The 25696-nt window shown below is 39.4% G+C and overlaps 1 protein-coding gene across 2 annotated transcripts; it reads left to right on the top strand.

Annotated features, from left to right (window-relative positions):
* The first annotated feature begins 546 nt into the window (after positions 1 to 546).
* Positions 547 to 24359, top strand: wsb1 (WD repeat and SOCS box containing 1). Of its 2 annotated transcripts, none has more exons than XM_041197769.1 (9): positions 547 to 736; positions 7054 to 7219; positions 8438 to 8700; positions 10686 to 10817; positions 12272 to 12372; positions 17956 to 18128; positions 18986 to 19099; positions 20901 to 21008; positions 23714 to 24359. In XM_041197769.1, exons 1-9 carry the CDS (start codon positions 697 to 699, stop codon positions 23874 to 23876), a joined length of 1260 nt encoding a protein of 419 aa, XP_041053703.1. In that variant the 5' UTR covers positions 547 to 696; the 3' UTR covers positions 23877 to 24359. The 2 variants fall into 2 exon arrangements, with proteins under 2 accessions (XP_041053703.1, XP_041053705.1); XM_041197771.1 differs by having other exon boundaries at positions 8441 to 8700.
* Positions 24360 to 25696: the final 1337 nt, after the last annotated feature.

Here is a 25696-nt window from a genome sequence, read left to right on the forward strand (position 1 = left end):
AATTTTTCCAGGTATTTTTGTTTACAAGGTATATCCCACATCAGAGATACAAGGTGTTAAACAATACAAGCTGCTCAATCATTGGAAAGAATGAAATGAGACACAAGGGAGAAGAGGCTACCCTTCCCTCCCTTGCCCCAGCTCACTCAGCGCCTGGCTGCTGACACGTGCTGCAGTGCACGTACACACCTAAAGGGCGGGGCCGAGCGAACGGGGGAGGGGGGAGCACCCGCTACGCTATGACGTTTACCGTACCGACCGCGCCCCCTCCGCCGGCGGCCATTTTGAGGCGCTTGTCCCTATTTAGAGGCGCGATCCGGGTGCTCGCCCCACTTCGCGCGCCCGCCTTCCGCCGATTAAAGAGACATTCTCAATAATTTTTTTTTAAAAAACAAAACGGAAAGAGAGTTTATTCTTTCCTGAGCTCGGAGTTCGGGCGTTAGAATTTTCGAGAGAGAAAAAAAGAACAATCTCAGGTGGAATTTTTTATTTTTAAACATCCCTTCCCCCCCCCCCCCTTCTCCTCCTCCTCCTCCTTCTCCTCCTCCACCCCCCCCCCCCTGTCTCACCGCCACCCCCACAGCGCTCGTCCCCGGCTCGTCTCTAATTTTCCGCATAGCTTCTTTTGTAAAGGGGGAAAATAAAGTCTCGTCCGCCGCTGCCGCAGTTTCCAGGGCTCGAATCGTGTCTCCTTAGATGGCCAGCTTCCCAGAATTTGTCAACGAGAATGAAATAGGTAAGAGAGCGGGATGGGGTGGGTGGAAGGCCGTGGAGGGGGAGAGGGGGGTGGAGGGGGCGGATGGGGGGGGTTCGAGGTGGGAAAGGAGGGGGGATTGAGGGGGGAGGGGCGGGTGGTGTTGGGAAAGGAGGGGAAGGGGGGATTGAGGGGGAGGGGGTGCGACCGCCAGGCGCTGATTGGAACAGGGATAGGGAGGGGCCCCTACTCGGGGGCTACGGCCACGTTGAATTGCAATTCTTCAAAAGGCTTTTAAAATTAAATGATAAAGGGGAGGGGAGCTTTTTGTTTAAGATCTTCACAAGGGACAGTGCAATTCCCATGCAAATTAAATTGTCTACCACGGGGTGGGGGGAAATCTTCACTGGGGAAAAGTTTCATGCTGAAAGGCATGAATTCATACTCAATATATTATTTTAGCCACTGCAGTTTGGATAATGGTGTGAGGGTCAAATGCGCCCTCGAAAAGTGGAATTGGATTTTAACAACTGCAATTATGGATGTCGAAGGGAGTTTTTTTTTATATAAGCTCTGCTCTTTGTTTGACATCACCCCCAACGCCCGAATTATAATTTCTGCGCAGTATTCCTCTTTCTTTGTTCGTCCTCTCTCTTCTGATGTACCTTCCAGTCATTTCTCCACAAGATTAAGAAAAGCTAGAATATAGAATTCTGGCGTGAAGCCGTTTTTGCTTGGAGTTGCAGCTCTTTTGAGTGAGCAGAAAATTAAGTTTAAATGTAACGAATGCTCTTAAAGCAGCATTGTGCTCACCCCTGAATTTTAATCATTATTGTTTGCTCAACTCTCTGAAATGAAACTATTTAGTACAGAAATCATTGGTAATGGTTTGTTAGTGCAATCTAGCCTAGAGGTGTAAAATGTTGTGCAATATGTATTTTTAAAATGTCAATTGGGTAAAATATTATTTGGTGGTGTGCTGATGTGCTTAGACTTGAATTTCTGTTGAGCAACCAGGGTTTGATGCAAGATTCTTGGCAATGGCACGTAGATAAGTTTAACATCAAATATTTGCTTAAATTTTTCAGAGTTTTCTTTAATGGTTTACCTGCTCCCAGTAAATTTGATGTTCTGAAAGCACAAATTTTGCCCTTCCCTTTGTCCTATCATAGGTGGCTTTGCTTTCAAGTTGCTTAGGTTCTACTCTCTGGAATTCCCCCCATCCCATTAAGTTCACACCTTTTGCTCAATCCTTTGGTCATGCACAGCAAATCATTCGTTGGCTCAGCATTCCAGTGTTTTCATCAAGCTTCTGGGGAAATTTTTGCTTTTAAAGCACATTATAATTTCATTGAGTTTAAACAAGTAGGGTAAAGCTGAGTTTCTACACATTTTTGATCCGTACTGTTTGAGCCAAAGCTCTAAATATTGCCCAGCTTTCTTTGCTCTTGTGTAGCAGAAATCCATAATATGACCATAAAACAATTTACATTTTTTTAACTGTTTTTGGCCTTTCTTGCTGCCTTTCGCATCTGCATCCACTAAGAAAAGGCATCATCAGTCCATGATTTGAAAGCTTCCTTGCATTTTCATTCTGCAGTTTTAATAGTGTTCACAATTATTGCTGTTATTAGCAAATAGCTTTTTGCTTCATCAGCTTGGAAACAGACTACCCTCGTAAATGGAGTTGGCCACTTGGAAGGGAACTGCAAAGAGCTTTGCTGCTGCCAACAGTCTCAGTATGACCCCGATTTAATGTGAATACAATGAAATCTCGACCCATTCATTGGCTACCAGGGTATTTTACGCCTTGTGATAGTTTAAGACTTGCAAGCTAACAGCAGTTAAAATGTAACCATGGTGCAGCACCTTTCATTGTTCTACAATAAATTTCGGTGGGGTGAATAATTAATAACAAGCTGCATAAGCAACAAAAAATGTTTGCTGAAAGCTATTACTACGTTTGATGCTATTGTTTCATATCAAGGGAGTATGATATCAGTGTTTTGGTTCAGCTTGGGATGTCAAAGATTTTTTCCCCAGCAATTTGGGCTTGATGTAAAGATATATCCAGTACAATGATGACTAGCATTTATACAACTCCTTCAACTTTTGAAATGTCCCAAGAGAAGAAATGAATGCTACAATGTTTTCTTAGAAGAATTCTGCATTTTCTACCACTTATCTTCCCCGACCACCTCCTCTCCTGTAGGTGGTTGGTCCTCACTGGGGTACAATTCCTTATGTACCAAGTCCGAAGCAGCCATCTTGTGTGTCTTTGGGCTATTGGTCTGCGGGGCCATCACAGCAGAGGGTCAGCAAGTCTGTCCCTTCCTGACACTTCAAACACATGCAAACCTTACATGTGATTCCCCTCATGCATGAATAGTTTGTCAACACTTACTGTCAAGGCTCACACATGAATAATGGTATTTAGATCAGGTACCAGCTGGCAATTAGGAGCTGCTCTCTCTCAATAATTAAGCCTTACTTGACAGGAGCACAGATGGAAAATAGATCCCCCAGTGTCATATCTCTAACTGTGTTTCCACCTAAAGAGGCTCCGTGATGAAAGCTCAGGATTGCTGAATTTGTCCGCACACCCAAGCAATGAGTCAATGTCTTTAGTAGAGATGGAGAAAGAGGGAAATCTGTAAATTAACATGAATCAATTAAAGCCAGTTTGTCTGAATAAGAACTTTTGAAACAATAGCACAAACTTGTTGCTTTAACCTGTAGGTTGACTGTTGGAGCCACCCACAATGTCATAAATTCCCTATTGACAAAAAATTGGGAGTTGTCTGTTTGGCCTACCTCAGAGTGGGAACCTAAGAACAGGATAAGCCATTTAGCCCCATGAGCCCGATCAATGTAGGCTTTTACCATGAAAGAAAGAGCCTTTAGTCAATTACTGTTCTAGTTCTTTGTTTTTTTCATTGTGAGGTAATGTGAACCTCAGTCAAATCCGTACAGACTATGATGCAATTCAGCTCGATATGATATTGTCCTCACTGAGGTAATCACTCTGTCTATTGCGTTTGTGATGAGAACCACTGATGCACAAAGTTTACAGACATCTTTCATTGTTGCCATGTTAAACCTGAATTAGCAAGTAGCAAAATCAGTTCAAGATTCAGATTTTGGTTCCATGCATGTATAGTGCTACAATTGACTCCCTTTGATTTTACTGTCTAGTAAAGTGACTGTTATAGCTATATTGATGCAGGGAGCCAGTTTGTGAATGGCACCTACCTGTGACCTGAATTGTGGCAGTACCAAGTGTAAAGCTGTCTACACTTATTGAGTTCTGGTGTTTCAATTTGCACTAAGTTTTCTGAAAAAAGAGAGAGGTTGAAGCTTTTCATCCTGTACTCATTAGAACACTTTGCAAGAATACCAATACAAGGGGAAAACAACAATTTGTACTGCATGTGAAGAGAGTGCTGACTGGTAGAGGCACTGCTGTAGAGAATGCACCAGCAATGATGACTGACAGTTGAATGCTGAGAATTGTTTGAAATTTAAGCCAGCAGCATGATCTTAATAGGTCATGGCATTGCCCTGAGGAATGAGTTAACGAATGGCTGTCATTTATTTTGTTTAGCTGAAACATGCACAATGTGTGTCCATGTTCTTTCTGTCTGGGAAGAATAGGGCCCTATGTATTAATATATGTAGCTTCCAGTACATGCAAATGCACCAAACTGCGAGCTCGACTGACTATCTTGCGAAGTGTCCTGATGAGTGCAAGATGAAAAGTTTGACGTCACTTTATTTTCTAGCAATACTCAAGTTCTGTACTAAATTACTATTTAAGATTTCAGTAAAATAGAAGATTAGGTGTAATATTTGATCTCCTGTGATGTTGCTTAAAGTGAGTCAGAAAATGTTGCCTGAAGTATGACAAAGTGAGCCTTAATGCAGTGATTTCACTGTTTCATACGTCTGTTTCAACTGTAGAAAAACATTTAACATTCCCACTGCAGATATTTTTGCTGTTCCAAATTTGGCGTGGAAGAATAGAGCTGTAATGGGGCAGAGGGTGTTGCAAGAGAATAGAAGAAGGTAAAACAGTCATAACTTTAGAAGCAATTTGAAATTATAAATTTTAAAAGAAATATGCTTCTGAAAGCTCCTTGATATTACATGATTTTGCTAATCTTGATAGGTTATGGGGGTCCAAAGAGGCTGTCATGGCTTGTGCGCATAACTACTGGAGGAGGGGGTGGTTTGGTTGTACTAGTTTGGGGCCTGTAGCACTGTGGCATCACTTTCCAATGTTAGAATTGGCATGTGTTGATAGCTAGAGTGCAAAACTATCTGGGTTTCTTTTTGATTTGCTCGTGACATACGTCATCTGGCCAAGTTGGGATATGTATGTGAATTAGGATGAGACTTTCTAATATGCTCTAGACCAAATTGAAGGAAGTCACCCATGATACATGTACTTAAATAAAAGCAAAATATTACGGATGCCTGATATCAGAACTAAAAACAAAGTGCTGGAAAAACTTAGGTCTGGCAGCATCTTTGGAGAGAGAAACAGCTTGTTGCGAATTGAATATGACTGTACCAGAACATAAACTTTATGGATATAGGTTCTGTGTCCAAAAACTGATGTACCTACAATATCCTGACTCCAGGGGAACATTGCACAGTATTAGTCTGTGTAAGATATATTTAGCTACCATTTAGTTAGCTGCTACATATTTAGTTACCCCCAAATCTAATAGAGGATTCCAAAGAAACTTCTTTACCCAATAAATGGGAAGAATCTGGAACTCACTACCATAGAGTGGTTGAAACAAAAAGCAAAAATTCGTTTAAGGGGACACTAGACAAGCATTGGAGGGAGAAGGTCAAATAGGATCCAAATATGGACTGGCTGGGCTGAATGGCTTGTTTCTGTGCTCCAAATCCAATACAATTCTTTGCAGCTTGGCTTTGTTGGGACCCTGTAAAATGGGGTTAATATTTTAATGGAAAAAGTTTTGACTTGACATACCAATTCCATGTGTCCTTGCAAGAGATGGCCAAATTTTTAAAGCAACTGCTGGATTTTCTCTTTGCATAGCTTCCTTTTTTTTCTGCTGCAGTATGATCCAGAGGTGCTATTTGCTGTCCAGTACTTCCCCAAATAGTCATTATTGATGTTAACCTAGACATTGTGTGGGCAGCATCATGGGTCCTTGTTTAATGCCCAATTATGTACCGCTGCAGGTGTTGCTACAGAGTGCAACATGACTTACCCCAATCCAGCCCATATCCCCAACCCTGGGAATGAAATACCAAACTTTTTCAGTGAGGTTAGAATCACTCATATTTCTGTCAGCTTTCTGTGGCAATGATGAGTCTGAACTTGCTCCTTTTTTGTTTTTATTCTTTGATGGGATCTGGGCATTGCTGGCAAGTCCAGCATTTGTTGTCCATCCCTAATTGCCCTTGAACTGAGTGGCTTGCTAGGCCATTTCAGAGGGCAGTTAAAAGTCAAGCACATTGGTTGTGGGTCTGGAGTCACATGTAGTTAAGGGTGGCGGATTTCTTTCCCTAAAGGGCATTAGTGAACCAGATGGGTCTTTACAACAATCGATGATATTTTGTGGTTACCATTACTGAGACTAGCTTTCAATTGCAGATATAATTAATTGAATTTAAATTCAATCAGCTGCATTAACTTGGGCTCTGGATTACTAGTCCAGTGACATTACCACTAGGCCACCATCTTCCCCCTTATGAACATACAAATTAAGAGCAGGAGTAGGCCACTCAGCCCCTCGAACCTGCTGCACCATTCAATAAGATCATGGCTGATCTAATTTTAACTTCAACATCATATTGCTGCCTACCTCTGATAACCTTTCACCCCCTTGCTCATCAATTATCTACCTCTGCCTTAAAAATATTCAAAGACTGCCTCAACCGCCCTTTGAGGAAAAGAATTCTCAACCCTCCGAGAAAAAATTTCCTCATCTCGGTCTTAAATGAGCAACCCCTTATTTTTAAACAGTGTCTCTCTCTATATACCACCCCCCTCCCCCAACCGAGTTCTGGATTCTCCCACGAGAAGAAACATCCTTTCCACACCCACCTTGTCAAGTACCCTCCAGGATCTTAAAGGTTATGATCAAGTCGCCTCTTACTCTTCTAAACTCCAGCAGATAACAAGCTGAGCCTGTCCAGCTTTCCTCATAAGACGACCTGCCCATTCCAGGTATTAATCTGATAAACCCGATCTGCCCTGCTCCACTATAGACCAGTACATAGCTTCTCCTTAATTCTTATGAGCTGTTTGCTGAATAAAACTGTCTATTTTTGTAGAGTCTGTTTGGTGTTTAATATTTCATTGTTTTTATTTACAGCACAGGCCCGGCTAATTGCTGATCTTTGGGGACCTGTTGCTCCATTTGAACAAAAGTCTGGGCGTGAAACCTGGACTGTGGCTTTTGCACCTGATGGCTCGTATTTTGCTTGGTCTCAAGGTCATCGTGTCGTAAAGCTGGTTCCTTGGTCTCTACATGAAAATAAGTGAGTACTTTTTCAGAAGATGATTCTCAAGTTTGAATTTTGGGGAAGAAAGTTCCCCTCTCAAGAATTGAGACATGCAAGTTTATTTCTCAAAACATGTGGTTTTCAAAACAGAAATTTACCCCATATGCAGGAAATCATCTTCCTGTATCATTCTCTTTCCACTCCCCTCAGGACAGGATTGGATTTGAATTTGAACACAGTCAAATGTCAGTCTTGCTACCTAGACTGCAAAGAGTAATCACTAGGTTGACGTAAATGAGACCTGCTTTGCTTGGTTGTATCATAGCTGAGCATGAGCAGTCACCCTTGGGAATGAAATATCTGGTGAAAGGACGACGTTGATTTGAATTGCTGTGGTTTGCAATTAGAAGCAGTCAGCTAGTGAGTAAATGATTATGTGGCACTGAAGAAATGCCAACTCATTCCACGTGACTGCTGAATAGTCCAAGTCCTCCGTACACGTGCCAGTTGCTTGTGTGAAGATGGATATTTACCAACAGCTGCTAAATTGATAACAAGGTGGCTTTGTATCACTTTGAATAGTGCAAGGGCTCAAACATAAGCAATTATAACAAGTTGGGTCTTGTTTCCCATTAGGTCTGATTGTACTTGCTGTTTCACTATATTGTCTTGGACCCCATGTAACTGCACCAGCTTTCATGCAACAAAGATCTTTGTTGATTTCACAAAGTGGCTTTTTGTTTTCTGGTCAGATACTAAGGGCAGTTAGATTATCAGTTGTTGTGTTCTAACGTGTAACGGGCTTGAAAATAAGTTTGCAACAGTGATAAGACAGCAGCAATATGTTTGATTTACATGGGTGCTGATACAGCTGTTTCTATTAATGGAGGAGGTAGATAACCACAAAAGGTTTACATAGTTCTTTTACTTGGTAAACCATTAGTGAAAAACGGACCATGTCATTGGAAAGCTTCAAAACAACCCATGATGTCTGAACGCTAACTTGCTTTTATGCCTAGAAAATGATTAACATTTAAATCTGGTTTATAAAAAAAAAACAGCTGCCTTAACTCTTCCTGTGCTGTTTCCTTACTGACTAACATGTTGTGACTTTAGTACTTGAAGGTCACATGCTACAGTTCTGAGCTCTCTGCTTGCCAAGATGCATTTTATAGCTTGAATAACATATAGCCATGCAATGTCTGATTGGGATATTTGTTATTTATACTAATTTTGAACTTTATTTTTTTCTAGAAGATTATGTAATGATGAGCATGATGATATGGTCAATAAGAACCTTAGAAAGCAAAATGGTGATGATCAGAAAAACCAGCCAGAAGAGCATACCATAGACTGTGGCGATATTGTGTGGGCCCTTGCTTTTGGTTCTTCTGTACCCGAGAAACAGAGTCGCTGTGTGAATATTGAATGGCACCGATTCAAGTTTGGCCAGGACCAGCTGCTGCTGGCAACTGGTTTGAGCAATGGACGTATCAAAATTTGGGATGTGTACACAGGTAATAAGATTCTGTAGACTTTATAAAGTTTCCAACAGATGATTAGAAACAAAGGTGGCAACTAAATTTGCAACTGCATGTGTGTAATTCTAATAAAGCATGCATATGCTCGTCACTCTACACATGCCTGCAGATAAACCAAGTTGTTTTTTATAAAAACGTTTTTTAATGTGTATTTTTTAAATGCATTTATTTAATATTTGAGTGCTGGCCATTTGAACCTCTCATTTTGTGGGGTGTTCTATTTATTTGGAATGTTGGGCATCCATTTCCTGAAGGGTACTGGCTTAGCCTGGGTATTATTCTTTGGGCACCAGCAGTCATTGTCCAACTGAGCCTAAACAGTGATTGCTGGTCTACTATTTAAAGTATGGTCTTGTTACAGTTTTCATGATCAGATTTTTGCCCTTTTCTAACTACCTAATCCTTAAATGCTGCCCAACAATAGTTGCCAAGTCAGCGTGGAATCAACCTTGGTATGTTCGGAGCTTTTGTGGTTTAGTGTTATGAGTGCCATTTATACACTAACAGTCAGAAAAGCTATGACCTTAATGGTGTTTTGCTTCACTCAATTACTTGATAGTGTTGCTTAGGGTGGTTTGTTTTTTTGATAGGTGCAGAATTTGTTTTTGTATAGGCTGTCTAATTTTTTCCTTTTGATACTTGCCTCTGCTGTAACTGCAATATTGTGGCTATACCTTAGAGCCCCTCTGCACCTTGATCATTCTTCAGATTTTTGCTGCTGAGACTATTAAAGGTATGCTTAACCAGGTGAAAAGGCACAGATGGTCTAATCCTCCCAATACAATGACCTGTTGACTTAACCTTTTTGTCAGAAAACATTAGCAAACATTCAATCTGTTGCTTATTTTTCTCCTCTTTCCTGGTTCAATTGTACCCATAATTTTCCATTTTCTTATTCATAAATAATCCTCCCACATGTCGGAGCACTGCCCTGATGCATGTAATGAAGGATAGTATTAATTACTTGAAGCACTTTTTAAAAAAAAAACAACTGTGTCTGTATAGAACTATTTTCAACAGCCCCTTCCAAATGTGGTGTAACAGCACAAGAGAAGAAAGTCACAGATAACCCATAACTCTGCTTTGTAAGGAAAACAACTTGGTTCTTGTATATTTTCTGCTTCAGTCTTCAATAAAATATACACTCAGTCATTTAGTTCAATAAAATATAGTGTAATAGATGGAACAACTTCAGATGGACAGGTATGCCTTTGGAGTGGAAGACTGCTGAGAACTGCATGCTGCTAACTCTTTAACTGGTTACAGTGATTAAATAGACATGACAATGGGGCATGTTTTATCTATTGGCTTTGGTGCCATACTAGATTTTTTTCATTGCATGTTAACTATCATAAATCCATTCTTGCAATAGTGCATTGCTGTTTCTCAATTACTAAAAATGTTGCTGCCAAAATTTACATGTCTTAATAGTTTGGACAACTATACAAATAAGAACTAAATTCAATAGAAGTTTGCTATTAAGTGTAACGTCAATACAACCACTTAAAGGATAGTCTTACTATAGTTTCAAACTGTGGGCCAATTCTGCTAATCATATTCAGCTCTGCAACATCATTATATTTATTGCCATAATTTGCTTTTTCTTTTTCCGAGAAAAACTTCCACCGCAGATTATTAAACTTGCTGTTCCCACAATCACAACAAAAGTTTCTTTTAGTGTACAATTCAAACAGCTCATGGTCTCCATGACACTTGTAGCTACAAGCTAGACAGAACGCCAGCTTTTGGTGTACAAGTATTGCAAGCATACAATGCCTGTTTTTACACATGGCGGTCCGAATATGAGCATCTATCGGAGTCGCTACCGCCTAAAACGGCGCAGGCTTTGTTCTCCAGCTCTTCATTCTCCTCCTGACTTCGGCCAAAGACACGATGGAATCACTGCCTTCAGTTTGCAACCTTTCAGATGCTTGAAATTCTGTATAATCTTCATGTTGCAGGTAAATTCCTCCTTAATTTGATGGATCACAATGAAGTTGTTCGTGATCTGACATTTGCACCTGATGGCAGCCTTATCTTGGTATCTGCATCAAGAGATAAAACTCTGAGGGTCTGGGATCTTAAGGATGATGGTATGTTTTTTTTTTAAATTACACCTGCATCAATTTTGTGAGTAATGTTCCTTTTTTAAAAGTTAACTGCAGATGGCTGGAAGTTTGTATTCGTTCTGCCTGTTTTATCTTTAATTAAAGAATAATGGCCTTTAAGTCAAGGGGGTTGGAATTCCATTGTGCAAACACCACCTGCAGTACTGTGTTCAGTTTTGGGAGCTCACCTTGGGGGAGATCATTTGACAATGGAGGGGTAAAACACATATGCAATACATCAATTGTTAAGAGTAAAATTCTGATGATAGGTTTTATGAACTTTTGAGTTTAAAAGGGAAGCTAATTGAGGGTTTGAAAATGACACATTCAATAAGGTAAATACACAAAACTCTTTCCCCCAATGGAGGGAATCTAGAGCAAAGGGGACATCTTAAAATCAGAGCTAGGCCTTTTAAAATTAAAACAGAAGCACTTATTCACAGGAAGGGGAGTAGAAATATGGTACACTCTTCTTCAAAAGGCTGTAAATGCTGGCTTAATTCAAATTTTGAAGTCTTCAATTTGTATGTTTTTAAGTAAGGGTACTAAGGGAAATGCAGCTGAGGTACAGATATTTCATATTGAAATGTGGAACAGGCTCAAAGGCTTGAATGGTTTACTCCCATTCCTATATTTTCATGTTTTGATAACCAGATTTTCCATTATAAATGTGCTGGACACTCTGAACTCCCTCAGCTAGGGGGAGAAAATTGACCAGGGTGGTGTTTTCCTGTCGTATTACTTATTGCATTACTATCAATTGAAAGTCACGAGCAAAAATGAAGAAGCAGCCTTAGTTGATAAATTGTCAATTTTCTTAATGTGTTGCATTCCTTGTGGTGGAAATCTTGCATGATTAATTTCCTCTGAAAAGGGAATCATTCCTCCTCTGCCCCTGAAGCTTCTCAAGATTTGAGATGCCAACTTGAAATGTTTTGATCAGTACCAGACCACACTCTGATCAAGGTTTGGATCAGGGTGGTGTTTAGGTACATTTTTTTCATTCTGAACTGCGCTTTCCACATTCACAAGCTGCACTTACCTTGAAACCTTTGTCAGGCCACAATACTACTTATCCAATGGTGCAGGAACAATGTGAAAACAGGCATAATGAACTCCAACTACCAGTTCTATTAAGCCTATCTAGCTCATCTATGCAAGTTATGATATATCAGTACATCATTTGGCACAATTTTCAGATTTGGAGCTGCAAATTGATAGTTTTGGATTTCTTAATGATTAGCAGCTCCTTCATTCCTGCTCAGGTGCCATTGGACAAATTAAATTGGAAGGTTGGTCTATCCTTTTCCTGAAGGGAACTATTTTTGAATGCCTCTGCTTTAGTTTTGTACTGAGAAACATAGACCAAGGCAAAGGCTCCATATTGTTTGACTGGGCTGGACCATCTTAAACATTAGGTTCACTTATCTCTTTTACAGGCAATATGGTGACTGTACTGAGGGGACATCACAACTGGGTGTATTGCTGTGCCTTTTCTCCAGATTCAACTATTCTCTGCTCTGTTGGAGCTGGAAAAGCGGTATGTGCTGAAGTTCCTCTTTTTAAAGAAAAATGAATTTTGATGCATTAATCAATGCTTGTAAGCTAGCATGTGGTTGTGCTGATTTTGTTTTAGAATCCCTAAATCAACTTGAAACGTACTTGTAGAGTTAGAACTTGCTCGGTGTCATCAAAATATATTTTAGTTATGCAAGTATTATGTGCACAATAGCATTGCAGGAATCTTTCAGAATACATAACTCAAAAGTGTTAGAATCAAGCTTTAATGATGATATTAGCATTCTGCTAGTCCATCCTCGGGCTGTATTACTGCATATTAGCATAGTGCCTATAATTAAGAAATTATTAAAAGCTGCTTTTTTTAAAAATAAGTTTTCAGCACCTTGCTGTAGAGCATGTATGCAGGATATGTTTGAAAATATCCTCTGGTTTGACTATTGGATGTGCCTTCATGTTCGTGCACTGATTTTAATAAAAAACTTCCTTATGTGGTTCTGGACAAACTTTCTAATAGCATTGTGATTTAGATGCAGAATTTATAAACACCAGCTTGCTATTGAAATTATTGCCATTAAAAACTTGGGGAGCGGAAAAGGAGAGGCTTGCTCTTTATTTACTATTTCATTGTTCAATGCTAAAAGAATTTTGAAATACCTGCAGTGATGAATTTTCTCCTTTTTTGCCAAAAAACTAAATTGTCTCCAGATCTGCTGGCTGGTTTATTCTTTTTCTGCTGTGTCTGAACAAGAGGATAGATGAGGAACCTATTTCGAAGCTTCTGCCAAATCAAATCCATAAAATTTAGGGAACAAATGGGCATGCCCTGTTTATTGTGTGTGTCTCTGGGTGATTAGCTCTACACCCTCCACCCACCACCCCAAATCCCTGTAGGCAAACATATAGGATCCATAAGACATTTTCCTAAAGCAGTTGGTTCTAATTGGGAGCTTCTGTGTTCAACCAACCTAAGGTATGTTGGAATGCCCAAGTTGCTGCATTGTGCAGGTCACTTCTTTAAATTGTATAAATTTTTGATGCAGTGTAATAAATAAAATAACTATAACCTCCCTTATGATTCTGCATGCAGCCTTGTAAAGAACTGTGAAGTTCAACAATATCTTTTCGCAAGAAAAATACTATGTAAGATCACATCAGGTGCATTTCTCTGATGTTTGTACAACTTCTTGTTAGCAAGCTGCGGAAAATGCTTGTGCAAGCAGTCTAAAATTGGGCTCATGTCTGCTTGATTTATTGGAAACGAGCATTTGGAAGTGAAGTGAGAATTATGAAGGGATGCTTTTTTTTTAAATTAAGCTTTAAATTGTATAGTGGCTTTATTTGACATGATTAATTAACAATTATTCCAAGTGTTTGATTTGTGACCCACAAGAATGTTCACCAAAACAGAACATTTCCACCTGTTTATAATAGAGTATCTCATTTTTAATAGTGTAATAATTTTCAGTTGTGCACTGTTTGGCCAGCTGGTGGTACTGTTCAGTATCACGTGATCAAATTTATGATGAATAGTGCTTCAGAATTTTGAAAAGCTTCTAAAATCCAATAGTCAAACTTTAAGTTGTAAATAATGCAGGCTGTACATTAGCTCTTGTATCTTCAAGCTGTGGAACTTCAGTTTATGTTTCGGGATTGCTTAGAGTTCATTTGGCGAAAGGGGAAAACAAACCTCAAAATTGAGTTTCTTTTAAAACCTGGAATCATGTCTTCAGTTACTTTCTAGGTGTTAATACAGAAAAGCATAACATTTTTGTCTTTTTATTCTCTGCAGCTTCAAGTGCTGCCAATCATTTGGATTGAGCAAAATCAATGTACCGTTTTTAAAATCTTTCTGTTGGACCTTTTTGGGTGCATACTCCTGAAATGTAACCTTTTGCTTCCACATCTTTGGTAGTGGCTCCTTTTTGAAGAATAGTTGAGTGTAGCTTTTAGCTTAACTGTGGTCCAATAGAATTACTGAAATGGAAATATAGTGGTAGCTAGAAATGGCTGAAATGGTAAATTTTCATATTACTGTAGCATTCTGATCAAGTAAATGTATTTGTGAATTTAATGTTTACTTGCCATTGAAGTTGCCAGCTGAGTAGAGAGATCCTCATAAATTGGTGAATTTCTTGTTAGTGTTACCAAACTAGCCATACCCTCTTCACCACTACCCACCAAAAAAGATTAAGACTCATGTTTGGTGTAAATATCCAGAAGCACTCATCCTGGAGTGCCTTGTCCAAGTAACCATTAATGGGAGCCTAGACAGTGGGCATTTAGCCATAGGGTGGTAATATAGCCAAGCCCAGTTCCTTATGGTCCATCCTTCTAGTCAGAAGGAATCACTACTAAGATTAGAAGTCTCACTGTTCAAAGAACTGACACGCAAGAGCCAGATGGGTTCCTTCTGTGCTGTAAACTACTTTGGTTCTGCTTTTTTGCTTCTCTCCTTCCTTTCTTTAACCTTTTTTATTTTAATAAAAAAACTGAGGTCAATTGTAGTGTTGCCTCTCTCCCTGAAACGACAGTAAGCTCATCATACACAAGTTGTGGAACCTGGACTTTTGGTTAAATGGCTCAGTTTCTCAGTAAGCAATACACTTCTCCACTTGGTTATTAGGGGAGCCCATGTTAATAGATTGCATATTGAAGTATAGCTATTTTAACCCCCTTTAGTTGTCGGTTCACAATTGTGGTTTTCCTTTGTTTTCTCTGCCAGAGGTAGTGGCACCTGTGTTGATGTGATGGAAGTTGATGCTCACCTGTCCAGTCATGCTGCACAAGAGGTGTAGTAGCATCTAGTAGCAAGAGTAGTAGCTGTGTAGAAGGGTAGCATCACTGACTACAAGGCTCATCAATGTTTACCAAAGATGGACGAGTAAGGCATTAGCAGGTGCGGGTTGATGCCCCATTTGTTATATTTTTATGCAAAATTTAAGCACCCAAAGCCTCCTAGTTTGGCAGATTGTGGTGAGTTTGATTCTTATTTAAAATTACCTGGCTCTGGGTTTTAGCTTCTGCACATGGATTTTCCTATCAATTTAAAATAAATGGGGAGAAATTGTGGGCTGGCAAGCACATGGGCAGCAACCCCTAGACTGTTTTCAATGACTCTTGTAAGCTTTTGCAGGACATATAATTTTCACAATACTGTCTCTGTTCTGACTTATCTTGGACTGTAGTGATCTTTCAAAACCAGTAATGTGAATTGGCCAGATTCTTCGTGTCTGTTCTTATTAGTTATGGATAACGACGTACTGCTGAACGTTTTAACAGGAATATTTAACCATTTTCCCCCCACTTTACTAAGTATTTTTTTCCTCTTTAGATCTCCCGCAGCATGTACCATTCCTGGCAGAGGGTGGGCAGGCGACCTGCTCCCTGGCCTCTGACAATGTTACCAGAAGGTGTGTGTGAGCAGCCCAGGATAACTTCCTTGTTTTTTTTTTGCTTTTTTTTCCCCTCCCTCTTCCTCCTTATTGGGAGGGACTTGACTTCAGCTTGGTTCTGCCCCCAGACAGCCCGGGTAAGATCGGGAATGCTGCGTGGGCAATCACAAGTGTGAACCTATGTTGTAATACTCCCATTGGAGCACCAGCCTGCTACATCGCTGGGTTGCCTACTAAGAATGCTGTTTTAAATACACAGTGTTTATGGTAGAGCTTCATTTTATTTCTATTTCCAAAGAATGTAGAAATATGCAATGTTGTAAAGTGACCATCTGTGTATTGGAGGTTAAATGAAATCAGTACTAAATCAATTTCTGCCGACACATTACATTTTCTTGGAGAGTAGATTAATGAGCCTGGACTCCACTGATGGTCAGTGAATTTGTCCACTGAGTAGCTGGGACACACCAAGGAGGTCCCAGGTTCAATCCTTGGTCTGTACTGTGTTAGCTGATTTTTGGCCAAAGCAGTGTTAAGGCTGCTATGTTTGGTCTTGTCATCCCTGAGATGAGTGGGGGAAATTTGTCAAGAGTCCTGCCTTTTGATCACAGCCCTCACAATAAGCATGCGTGCATGGAGTTCTGGTGAGGATAGGATTGTGCTATGCTGTGATACACTCCAGCTCCTTGGCACTTGCTGTCTAGATTAGCAGTTGAACGGTTACTTTGGTGTGGAACTGGAGGGTAGCCAGTGCCTGAGAAACTGTCTCCCAGCACGAGTCAGGTTTCAGGAGAGAAAGTAGTAGTGTTGAAGGTATATAGCGTTTCGCCTGTGGTAGCAACATCAATAAAATATTGTAATTTTTGAAGACCTGAAATCAGTTTGCTATCTTTGTATACAAGAAAGAAGAAACATACAAAACACAAAATAGCTATCCTTATTTAAAATCAATTGTAATTGTGACCAAGTATTTGTTTGACTCCATAAGTAACTTTGTATAAAATCCCACCACACTTTTTGATTTAGAACAATTTTTTTTGAAAAATACTTTCAGCAGATTATTTTGAATGGCCAAAGGGGAAATTCAGATTTGTAGTATTCTCTTAATTCTTCCTTGTATCATACATTTGGGTGGGGGTTGTTTGGTTTTTGAGTTAGTGCTCCACTGGAGCCACATGTATCTGACCTTGAATTCTACCTTTTAAAGCTAATTCACACTGATGCTTGAGCAAAAAAACTACCCAGACTTTGCCATAACTATGTGCACTGCCACTTTGTTCAGAGGTAGAGAAAGCACAGTTCTGAAAATAACTTAAATATGGCTACATGAGATGCCAGGTGAAGGCCAGGTGGCTCCATTCTGAAGGAGGGGAGGAGTCCGTTGCAATGAATCACTTCTTGAGTGGAACTAAGAGATGCTTGGGAACAGATCACCTATTCTCTTTACCGACTGGAGGGGTATATGGCCCACTAGGTCCATGGGAAGGGTGGAGAAATTGAGGATTAATCTGTTATCATCAAAAATCATATGTATAATAGATCACACAACATAATGTATTTGTAATATTTTGCACCCTGTAGTTTCTGTAATTGAATCGTCTGGTTAATATACCATTGTAATTGTAATAATGTATCCCTAAATGTAATGTTGTAGCCTCAGTTTTGTGCTGTTTGCCAAAGGATTGTTCCTTTAGGCCGTCAAACATGTTCTTTTCTCTTGCAGTATCTGCTGTTTCATAGGCTCTCGCTCCTGATGAAAACGTTTTGTAAACACACGTGAACTTTAACTCTGAATGGAGGTTCCGTTGGAGTAACAAAATGTTATGCTTAAGTTACCTGTACTGTATTTTTTCTACATATATTTTATGTTACTGAAGAGTTAAATTTCAATTGGGAGATGTAATTAAAAGAAATTTTTAAAATTGTTTTAAAATATATAGGCGTCCTTTGAGGATGTTTGGAAAGTAAAATGTTGGATGCATTATTTAGAATAAATAGAGTTATAGCTGGCATGTTTGCAAATATCGCTTTTTAAAATTTTTAGTTGCAGTTATGACACTGAGCATATCAATTGGAAGTACCGTATAACTCAAATTGCTTGATTGTATGAAAATTTATACTAAGCCTGTCATAAGTTATAAATTAACTAGACCTTGTTTGGGATGATTAACCATAAACTGGAGCTGTAAAGCACGACTCTCTCATTGCAGGTTTTTCTTTGGAACATGGAAAGTTACACAATGATTCGTAAACTTGAAGGTCATCTTAATGATGTGGTATCATGTGAATTCTCTCCTGATGGAGCATTATTGGCTACAGCCTCATATGATACCCGAGTTATTGTCTGGGATCCACATAAAGGCAATATTTTGTTGGAGTTGGGGTGAGTGACCACAGCAACCTTTCCCATTATGGGATAATGCAACAGGGAATGTCCTAATTGTGTATAAGCACTGTGTGACCAGTTGAATCTCTTTCCCATTCCTTCCTGGAGGTGTTGATTCATGTTTGGGTCTGTAGAAGCTTGATTGTGTTTATATTTGAATATTATGCTCACTATTACTTTAATGCGCTTCATTTGCACTTCATTTGGAATTTGCAAGACATGCAAGAAATACTGAAGAATCGGGTTTCCCATGTTTAAAATTTGAACAAACTTCATGTAAGCTAGTTGGAAATGTACAGTAATATTATAACATCCAAACCTATATGTATTCCATCTGTCCCCTTAAATTGATCTATGCGGTTCTCTTGGCAAAGGAGGTGAGGGAAATATCTGGTATTATTGACTTGGCAAAAAATGTTCACAAGCAGTTTACGCTTTTAAACAACCTATGGACCAACCTGAATTATCAATTTTTGTTGACTATAATTACTTATTTTTAATGAAATTTCTGTCTGGGTGCATTTAACAGTTGAATCTTGTGGCTGTGAAGTTTTACTGTTATACAAACTAGCTAAGATTTGTACATGCGAATTAAAGTTTCTGCCATAAAACATTAATTTGGGAGTATGAGTTGGGGGTAAGTGGATTGGTTTCATTGTCAGAATTCAAAACTGCTCAGCTGAACTTTTTAGTACCTGGCTTTTCGCTAAAGATTGTGGCATTAAACTTTCCTTTTAATTATTTGACCCAAAAGTTTTACTTTGTTAGTGCAATACAGCACATGCCTTGTAATTCATTTGTAAATGGGAAAAGTTAGGATATTTTAATGAATTGGACTTTTTCTGCTCTGCCAGACATCTGTTTCCACCTCCCACTCCAATATTTGCTGGTGGAGCAAATGATCGCTGGGTGAGATCTGTTGCCTTTTGCCATGATGGTTTGCACATTGCTAGCATTGCTGATGACAAGTAAGTGAACGTTAAGTACCTTAAGTTACTGCGGTGGGGCCAAAATTTTTTTTGGCAGTTGGGGGCAGGGTCGGCATAAAGTGAGAAGTGGAGCCTAAAGGAATTCCTGCTGCCATCAGAATTTCTCATGTAAATCTTGATTATTTATTTAAGCAGACAAAGGCTGTGTATAAATGAAGGCACGATTGTGTTCGTTTTCATTCATTTGAGTTGTGGTAGTCTGATTTTTAACTAACCATGATTTGTGGTGTTGAAGAACACAGGATACCAAAAATTTATTTTAGTTGAGCCACTTTTAACATGTTTCAAAACAGCTAAAACCTATGTGTATAAAATGCTATTTGACTACTTTGGTCAGGGTACTTTGCATTCCATCCTTCTGCATTGGAGTAGTTTGTGCAGGAAGATGCCTGCCAATTTGTAGGGCAGCACAGCTGGAGAGACCTGCTGAATAATTTGTCTATGGGCACACGCTTGAAATTTGAGAGCTAATTCAAACAGCTGAACCCTGTAGTGGAAACCAGTGGAAGAATTGGAAATTTGTCCCATGTCATTCAGATAGTTCATCATAAGCAGTTGACTGAAGTAGATCCCTTCCACACATCCTTTTGGTGTATGAAGGGCTTGGAAAAATTGGGATTCTATTTGTAAATACAGGAAGTAGAATACTGGAGAATTGATAATGGACAGTGTATTGGTGTTATGACACGTTTCAATCTTTGCCTCAAAGGAATGCACGTTCATTGTATTTTGATGTTTATGAATTGCTATCTGGTTTGCCTCTGGGGATAAAGTAGCTGAAGGGCAGTCATTTGGATTATATTTGAGTTGGAACTGGATTGGGCCAGAAGTCGTTTGACTACAGAAAGCTATTGCAAATTTGTCCTTGGCTGTATCTGAGCAGTATTAGAATTGGAAAGGCAAGCTGAACTATTCTTATTCATTTTTAAAAAAAAAGTTTGAAGAGACTTTAGATCCTAGGCCTATCCCAAGTTTTTATTTCATTTTATAAACCCTATTGCTGTTTGGTTCTTAGCCCCTTGATCAGATATGCAGACAAATATGGTCAGCCTGCTGATTCTGCTTGGTGTTGAAAACATTTTTTTTCAACCCCTTTAACAGGATTTTTGTAATATTAGCTGGAAAATGAAAATATTTTCAAATGTATTCCAAATATATTTATAGAATTAAATTGACTTTTTATCCCTTTGACAAATTCCATTACTCTTGTACTTGAGTGATTTTTTTCTCATGCTTCCTACTATAGAGTTGATGCTGAAATACCTTCTGTACCAGTATTTCTGTTAGATTAATTCTAATCATGAAATGATCTTTGCTAGCCTTGGTGAGCTTACACGTGCAACAATTTTGTGACTCCATAAAGCCATTAATTTTTCATACCTAAAAATTTCAAGGCTTTATCTTGAAATTTTAATCTATACTTCTGACTTTGAAGTCTGACTGATGGAAGATTTAGATGTTCAGAAAGTTTTGTTTGAACTTAGTGTGCTGTAATTGTGAGGGTTCATCAAGAATGCAGTGCACATAAAGAGATATTGCTTCTCTTCTCCCTGCAAAATATTTTTTTATTGCTGCCGCATAATTAAGACCACGCAGCTCTTCAATGGGACAAGTGATATTCTTCGAATCTAATCCAGTGAAAATTTTTTTGTGTTTGGGACTTGTCCAATCTGGCAGCAAAAATTGTTAGGCTACCATTGCTCCAAAATATGTGCACTACTTGTAAACCTTTTATACTATTTAATACTTGTGTAAAACTGACAAATTTTGTTCATTTCAGAATGGTGAGATTCTGGGGGATTGATGACAATTGCCCAGTAGAAGTTGCTCCTCTAAGTAATGGACTATGTTGTGCCTTTTCTCCAGATGGTAGTGTTCTTGCTACAGGGTAGGTACACTTAATATCCTGACCTTTGTTTAATTGTGATTCATATCAGAAAAATAAATAATTATAGCCTGCGTTTTTCATTTTGACTGCTCTTTCCCCAACTGAATTTAGTCTTTGTGTAAAGATGAGTGCTACCATTGTGTCAATGCTTTGGAGTCATTTTGATGTGTAATGCTGAGGGAACACTAAAAATTTGAAAACTGTAGACATAGTGCTCCAGATACTTGGGGTTGCAAGTAAAGTCAAGGCACTCAAAAGTCGAATTGAAACAAAAACTTGTATCTTCTGAGCCAGAGTTTTTTTTTTCTTTTGTCCTGATCATTGTATTGAGGTTGTCTAGTTTATTATGTTTTAAACTCTGCTGTCCTCCCACATCTAGTCGTGAATGGTGATGGACAATTAAACAACTTGCTAGAAGAGGAGGCTGCACAAATCCTCATCCTCAATGATGAGGGAGCCCAGCACATCAAAGATAAGGCTGAAGCATTTGCAACAATCTTCAGCCATAAGTACCACGTGGATGATCCATCTCGACCTCCACTGGACGTCCCCAGCATCACAGATGCCAGTCTTCAGCCAATTTGATTCACTCCATGTGACATCAAGAAACAGTTGAAGGCACTGGATACTGCAAAAGCTATGGGCCCTGACAATATTTAGCAATAGTACTTAAGACTTGTGCTCCAGAACTTGTAGCACCCCTAGCTAAGCTGTTCCAGTACAGCTATAACACTGGCACCTACCCAGCAATGTGGAAAATTGCCCAGGTATATCCTGTACACGAAAAGCAGGACAAATCCAACCGGTCAATTATCACCCCATCAGTCTACTCTCCATCGTCAGTAAAGTCATGGAAGGAGTCTTCAATTGTGCAATCAAGCGGCACTCGTGTAGCAATAACCTGCTCACATGCCCGGTTTGGGTTCTGCCAGGGTCACTCAGCTTCTGACCTCATTACAGCCTTGGACAAAAGAGCTGGACTTCTGAGGTGAGGTGGGAGTGTCTACCCTTGATATCAAGGCTGCATTTGACTGAGTGTGGCATCAAGGAGCCCCAGCAAAACTGCAGTCAATGGGAATTGGGGAGGGGGGAGAAAACTCTGCACTGGTTAGTCATACCTAGCACAAAGGAAGATAGTTGTTGGAGGTCAGTCATCTCAGCTGCAGGACATCACTGCAGGAGTTCCTCAGGGTAGTGTCCTGGGTCCAGTCATCCTTAGCTGCTTCATCAATGATCTTCTTTCCATCATAAGGTCAGCACTGAGGACGTTCGCTGATGATTGCACAATGTTCACCATTCTCACCTCAGATATTATGATATACCCTCAAATATATGTCCAAATGCAGCAAGACCTGGACAATATCCAGGCTTGGGCTGACAAGTGGCAAGTAACATTCATGCCACGCAATGATCATGTCCAACAAGAGAGCCTAACCATCGCCCCCTGACATTCAATGGCAATATCATCACTGAGTCCCCCACTATCAACATCTTGGTGTTGCCATTGACCAGAAACTGAACGGGACTAACCATGTAAGTACTGTGACTACAAAAGCAGGTCGGAGACTAGGAATCCTACAACGAGTAACTCACCTCCTGACTCCCCAAAGCCTATCCACCTTCTACAAGGCCAAGAGAGGAGTGTGATGGAATACTCCCCACTTGCCTGGATGAGTGCATCTCTCACAACACTCAAGCTTGACACCATCCAAAGCAGCCTGCTTGATTGGCACCGCATCCACAAACATTCATTCCCACTGCTGAGACAGTAGCAGCAGTGTGTACCATCTGCAAGATACACTGCAGAAACTCACCAAGACTCCTTAGACAGCACTTTCTAAACCCTCGGCTGCTGTAATCTGGAAGGACAAGGGCAACAGATACATGGAAACACCACCTGGAAATTCCCTTCCAAGTCACTCACTGTACTGACTTGGAAACATATCGCTATTCCTTCACTGTTGCTGGGTCAAAATTCTGGAACTCCCTCCCTAACAGCACTGTGGGTGTATCTACACCACATGGACTGCAGCAGTTCAAGAAGGCAGCTCACCACCACCTTTTCAAGGGCAACTAGGAATGGGCAATACATGCTGGCCGAGCCAGCAAAGCCCACAACCCGTGAATGAATAAAAAATTTGGCAATTTTTATATTTTCAAAGTTGGGTTTGATATGTTGCTACTTTCATTTTCAACTAGCAAAGAGAATCCAATACCATTCTGATGATGAATAGTACTAGCATCTCTTTACTGCAGATAAGATTTGTTCTGCTGACTAAATTATTGCTATTCTGTCAATAAAGTGGGATGGTGAATACTCCCTGGTCTCTGCCACTGCAGTGCTCTTGAATTCCTGTTTAAATGGACTCCCAATATCCCCTTCACCATAGTCAGCATTGAACTTATGGACTGCTCTTTGAAATTGTTTTAAAGACTATGACAGTCATGGAATGTTGTTGTGCCCCTTGCTTGTATGGCCATTAAAGTCTTTACTTGGTAATAACTAGTGTGCAAATGTTTATGCTTAAAAGATTTAATTGCTAACTTAGTGGTAATTCAAATGATCCTTTATCCTCTGTGTTTAAACTTTGGGTTGGAAGATTTTTTTCCACATATGAGCTCTTTCAAAAGTACATAAAATGTTGTAGCCTGTGACTTTGGGTTAAAAATAAACCCAATATTTGCTGCTTCTTTCCCTTCCCAAGGACGCAAGATGGTAGTGTTCACTTCTGGGCCACTCCCAGGCATGTCCCCAGTCTTCAGCATCTGTGTCGCATGGCTCTACGAAGAGTGATGGTCACCAGTTCTGTTGAGAACCTACCTATCCCACCAAAGATGGTTGACTACCTAACTTACTGCACGATCTGACCATATGGAGCTGCATAACTTCAGAAGGCATGTTGCTTTTATTGTATAGATGTAGACAAGCAGGTACAATTTGCTGCCTTGTAAGCAAAGTTTTCAGTTATTTGCAGCACGGTCAGTTCATACAAATCTGTTTTTCTGTATATAAAAAAAAACACTGTACATATTCTGTAAACTTGTACCATTATATATAAATATCAGCGTGTACCATGGTTATTTTTTATTCTGTTGTTCTTGGTGGTCCAATTTATTTTGTTCCTGTACATGTTTTATAGTAAGTTTTGTAAATGTAGTGTTGTGGAAATGTGAGGTTTGGTAGATCTTCAGCAGTCTACAACTGAGAAAGGAGAAATTCATGTCAATTGCCAAAGACCTTGTTGTGCTTTTATAAACCATCATTTGCAAATGCAGACAAAAACTGTATTTCATTCAAATGTGAATTTATATATTTTTGTTCTCTAAGCATTAAAGAGAAGTTGAGTTTTATCTAATGGTGCTTTATTCAATATTGACATTTCTGCCTCTTGTCACATACCTGCAAGTTTGCAATCACCTCCTGTTTCACTCTTGGATGACTTGATTTAATCTGCTCTCTTGTGGGGCTGAGAAACATTCTTGCTCACTGCAAGCTCGATGATGGCCGAGTGGTAATGTTCTAAGTCTTAGGGCTCTAATTTTAAGCAAACAAGTCCAAAGTCAGATTAATTTTTCAGAGAATGCATCTATCTAAGTAACTGCAGCTTATGCATTAAAACAAGAAACTGGTGCAGTATATTTGCAAATAATCTGAGCAGCATCTGACATTGGACTCGGACAAGCTATGGAGGTAAAATGGAAGTCACTTCATAGATTGCAGTTTAGTTCGTTGCAATTGCAAAATTGCATCCATTGTAGGGAGAAATCCATTTGTTACAAGAGTTGCACCATTATTGTATTCAAGTATATTAGCCAATAAAATGGAAAACTAAGTAATCTGAGTGTATCCAACCTAGCAAAAAGAACAAAATAATTTGGGAACAACATTGCCCAGCCTGTCCAACTTGTTTCTAGCATAAATTCAACATTAATCATCTTTGTAAACATCTCTGATTTTGGCAGTGCCCTATTCAACTTAATTGGGATGCTGGTGGGTGTGTTATTTGTGCACAGATCTCTCTTTTCTCCGGTCTTTGCAAATAGCATCCATCAAAGTATTGTTTCCAATTCTATCCAGTCTGTAGTCTGTAACTTTGAAGCGCAGCTGAAGACTGGGTAGTCGGTCTTAACTTCTCAACGCACCTTTTCAGAACTTTTAAAATGCTTTGAAGGTTAAAAACTGTACACTACATATTTATCCATTGGTTGCCTCAAAGATTTGATCTTTTGCTTAGAATATGGTAGTTTTATTCATGAAAACCAGTAAGAGCTAAGTTAAAACTATAATGAGCAGGCTTGGTGAGCAAATACAAAATCCATTTTTGTTCAGCTGTTAATATTAGGTTCACAACTAGGCTGTCTAAGGGAAAAGACTTTTGAAAGTAATAACACCAAAAATGGTCAACTTAATTCAGATGGTACTTTTTTAAAATTGAGTATTTCCCTTGTAAAATTACATTAATATATCCTAACAATTGTCTTGAGCATTAACATACTTTGAAGTGATCCCTAATGTGGATTACTTGATACTATTGTTTGTAATTCATGTATGTTGGGCTATGGTGCAAGAATGCCTTATTTGCATACTGTTATTGGATTTTCTAATTTGTTAATTTGGAACAGATACAGTTGCCCTTCATTCAACATGGGAATACCACCTGTAAGTTCCCATCTAAGCTACACACCAT

This window comes from Carcharodon carcharias, chromosome 10 (assembly GCF_017639515.1).
Source record: "Carcharodon carcharias isolate sCarCar2 chromosome 10, sCarCar2.pri, whole genome shotgun sequence".
Taxonomy (NCBI): Eukaryota; Metazoa; Chordata; class Chondrichthyes; order Lamniformes; family Lamnidae; genus Carcharodon; species Carcharodon carcharias.

Coding starts and splice junctions, on each gene's coding strand:
- wsb1 (XM_041197769.1), top strand. CDS start 697: ATGGCCAGCTTCCCAGAATTTGTCAACGAGAATGAAATAG. Junction 7,220..8,437: donor TGGTCTCTACATGAAAATAA/GTGAGTACTTTT, acceptor ATTTTTTTCTAG/AAGATTATGTAATGATGAGC. Junction 8,701..10,685: donor AATTTGGGATGTGTACACAG/GTAATAAGATTC, acceptor TTCATGTTGCAG/GTAAATTCCTCCTTAATTTG.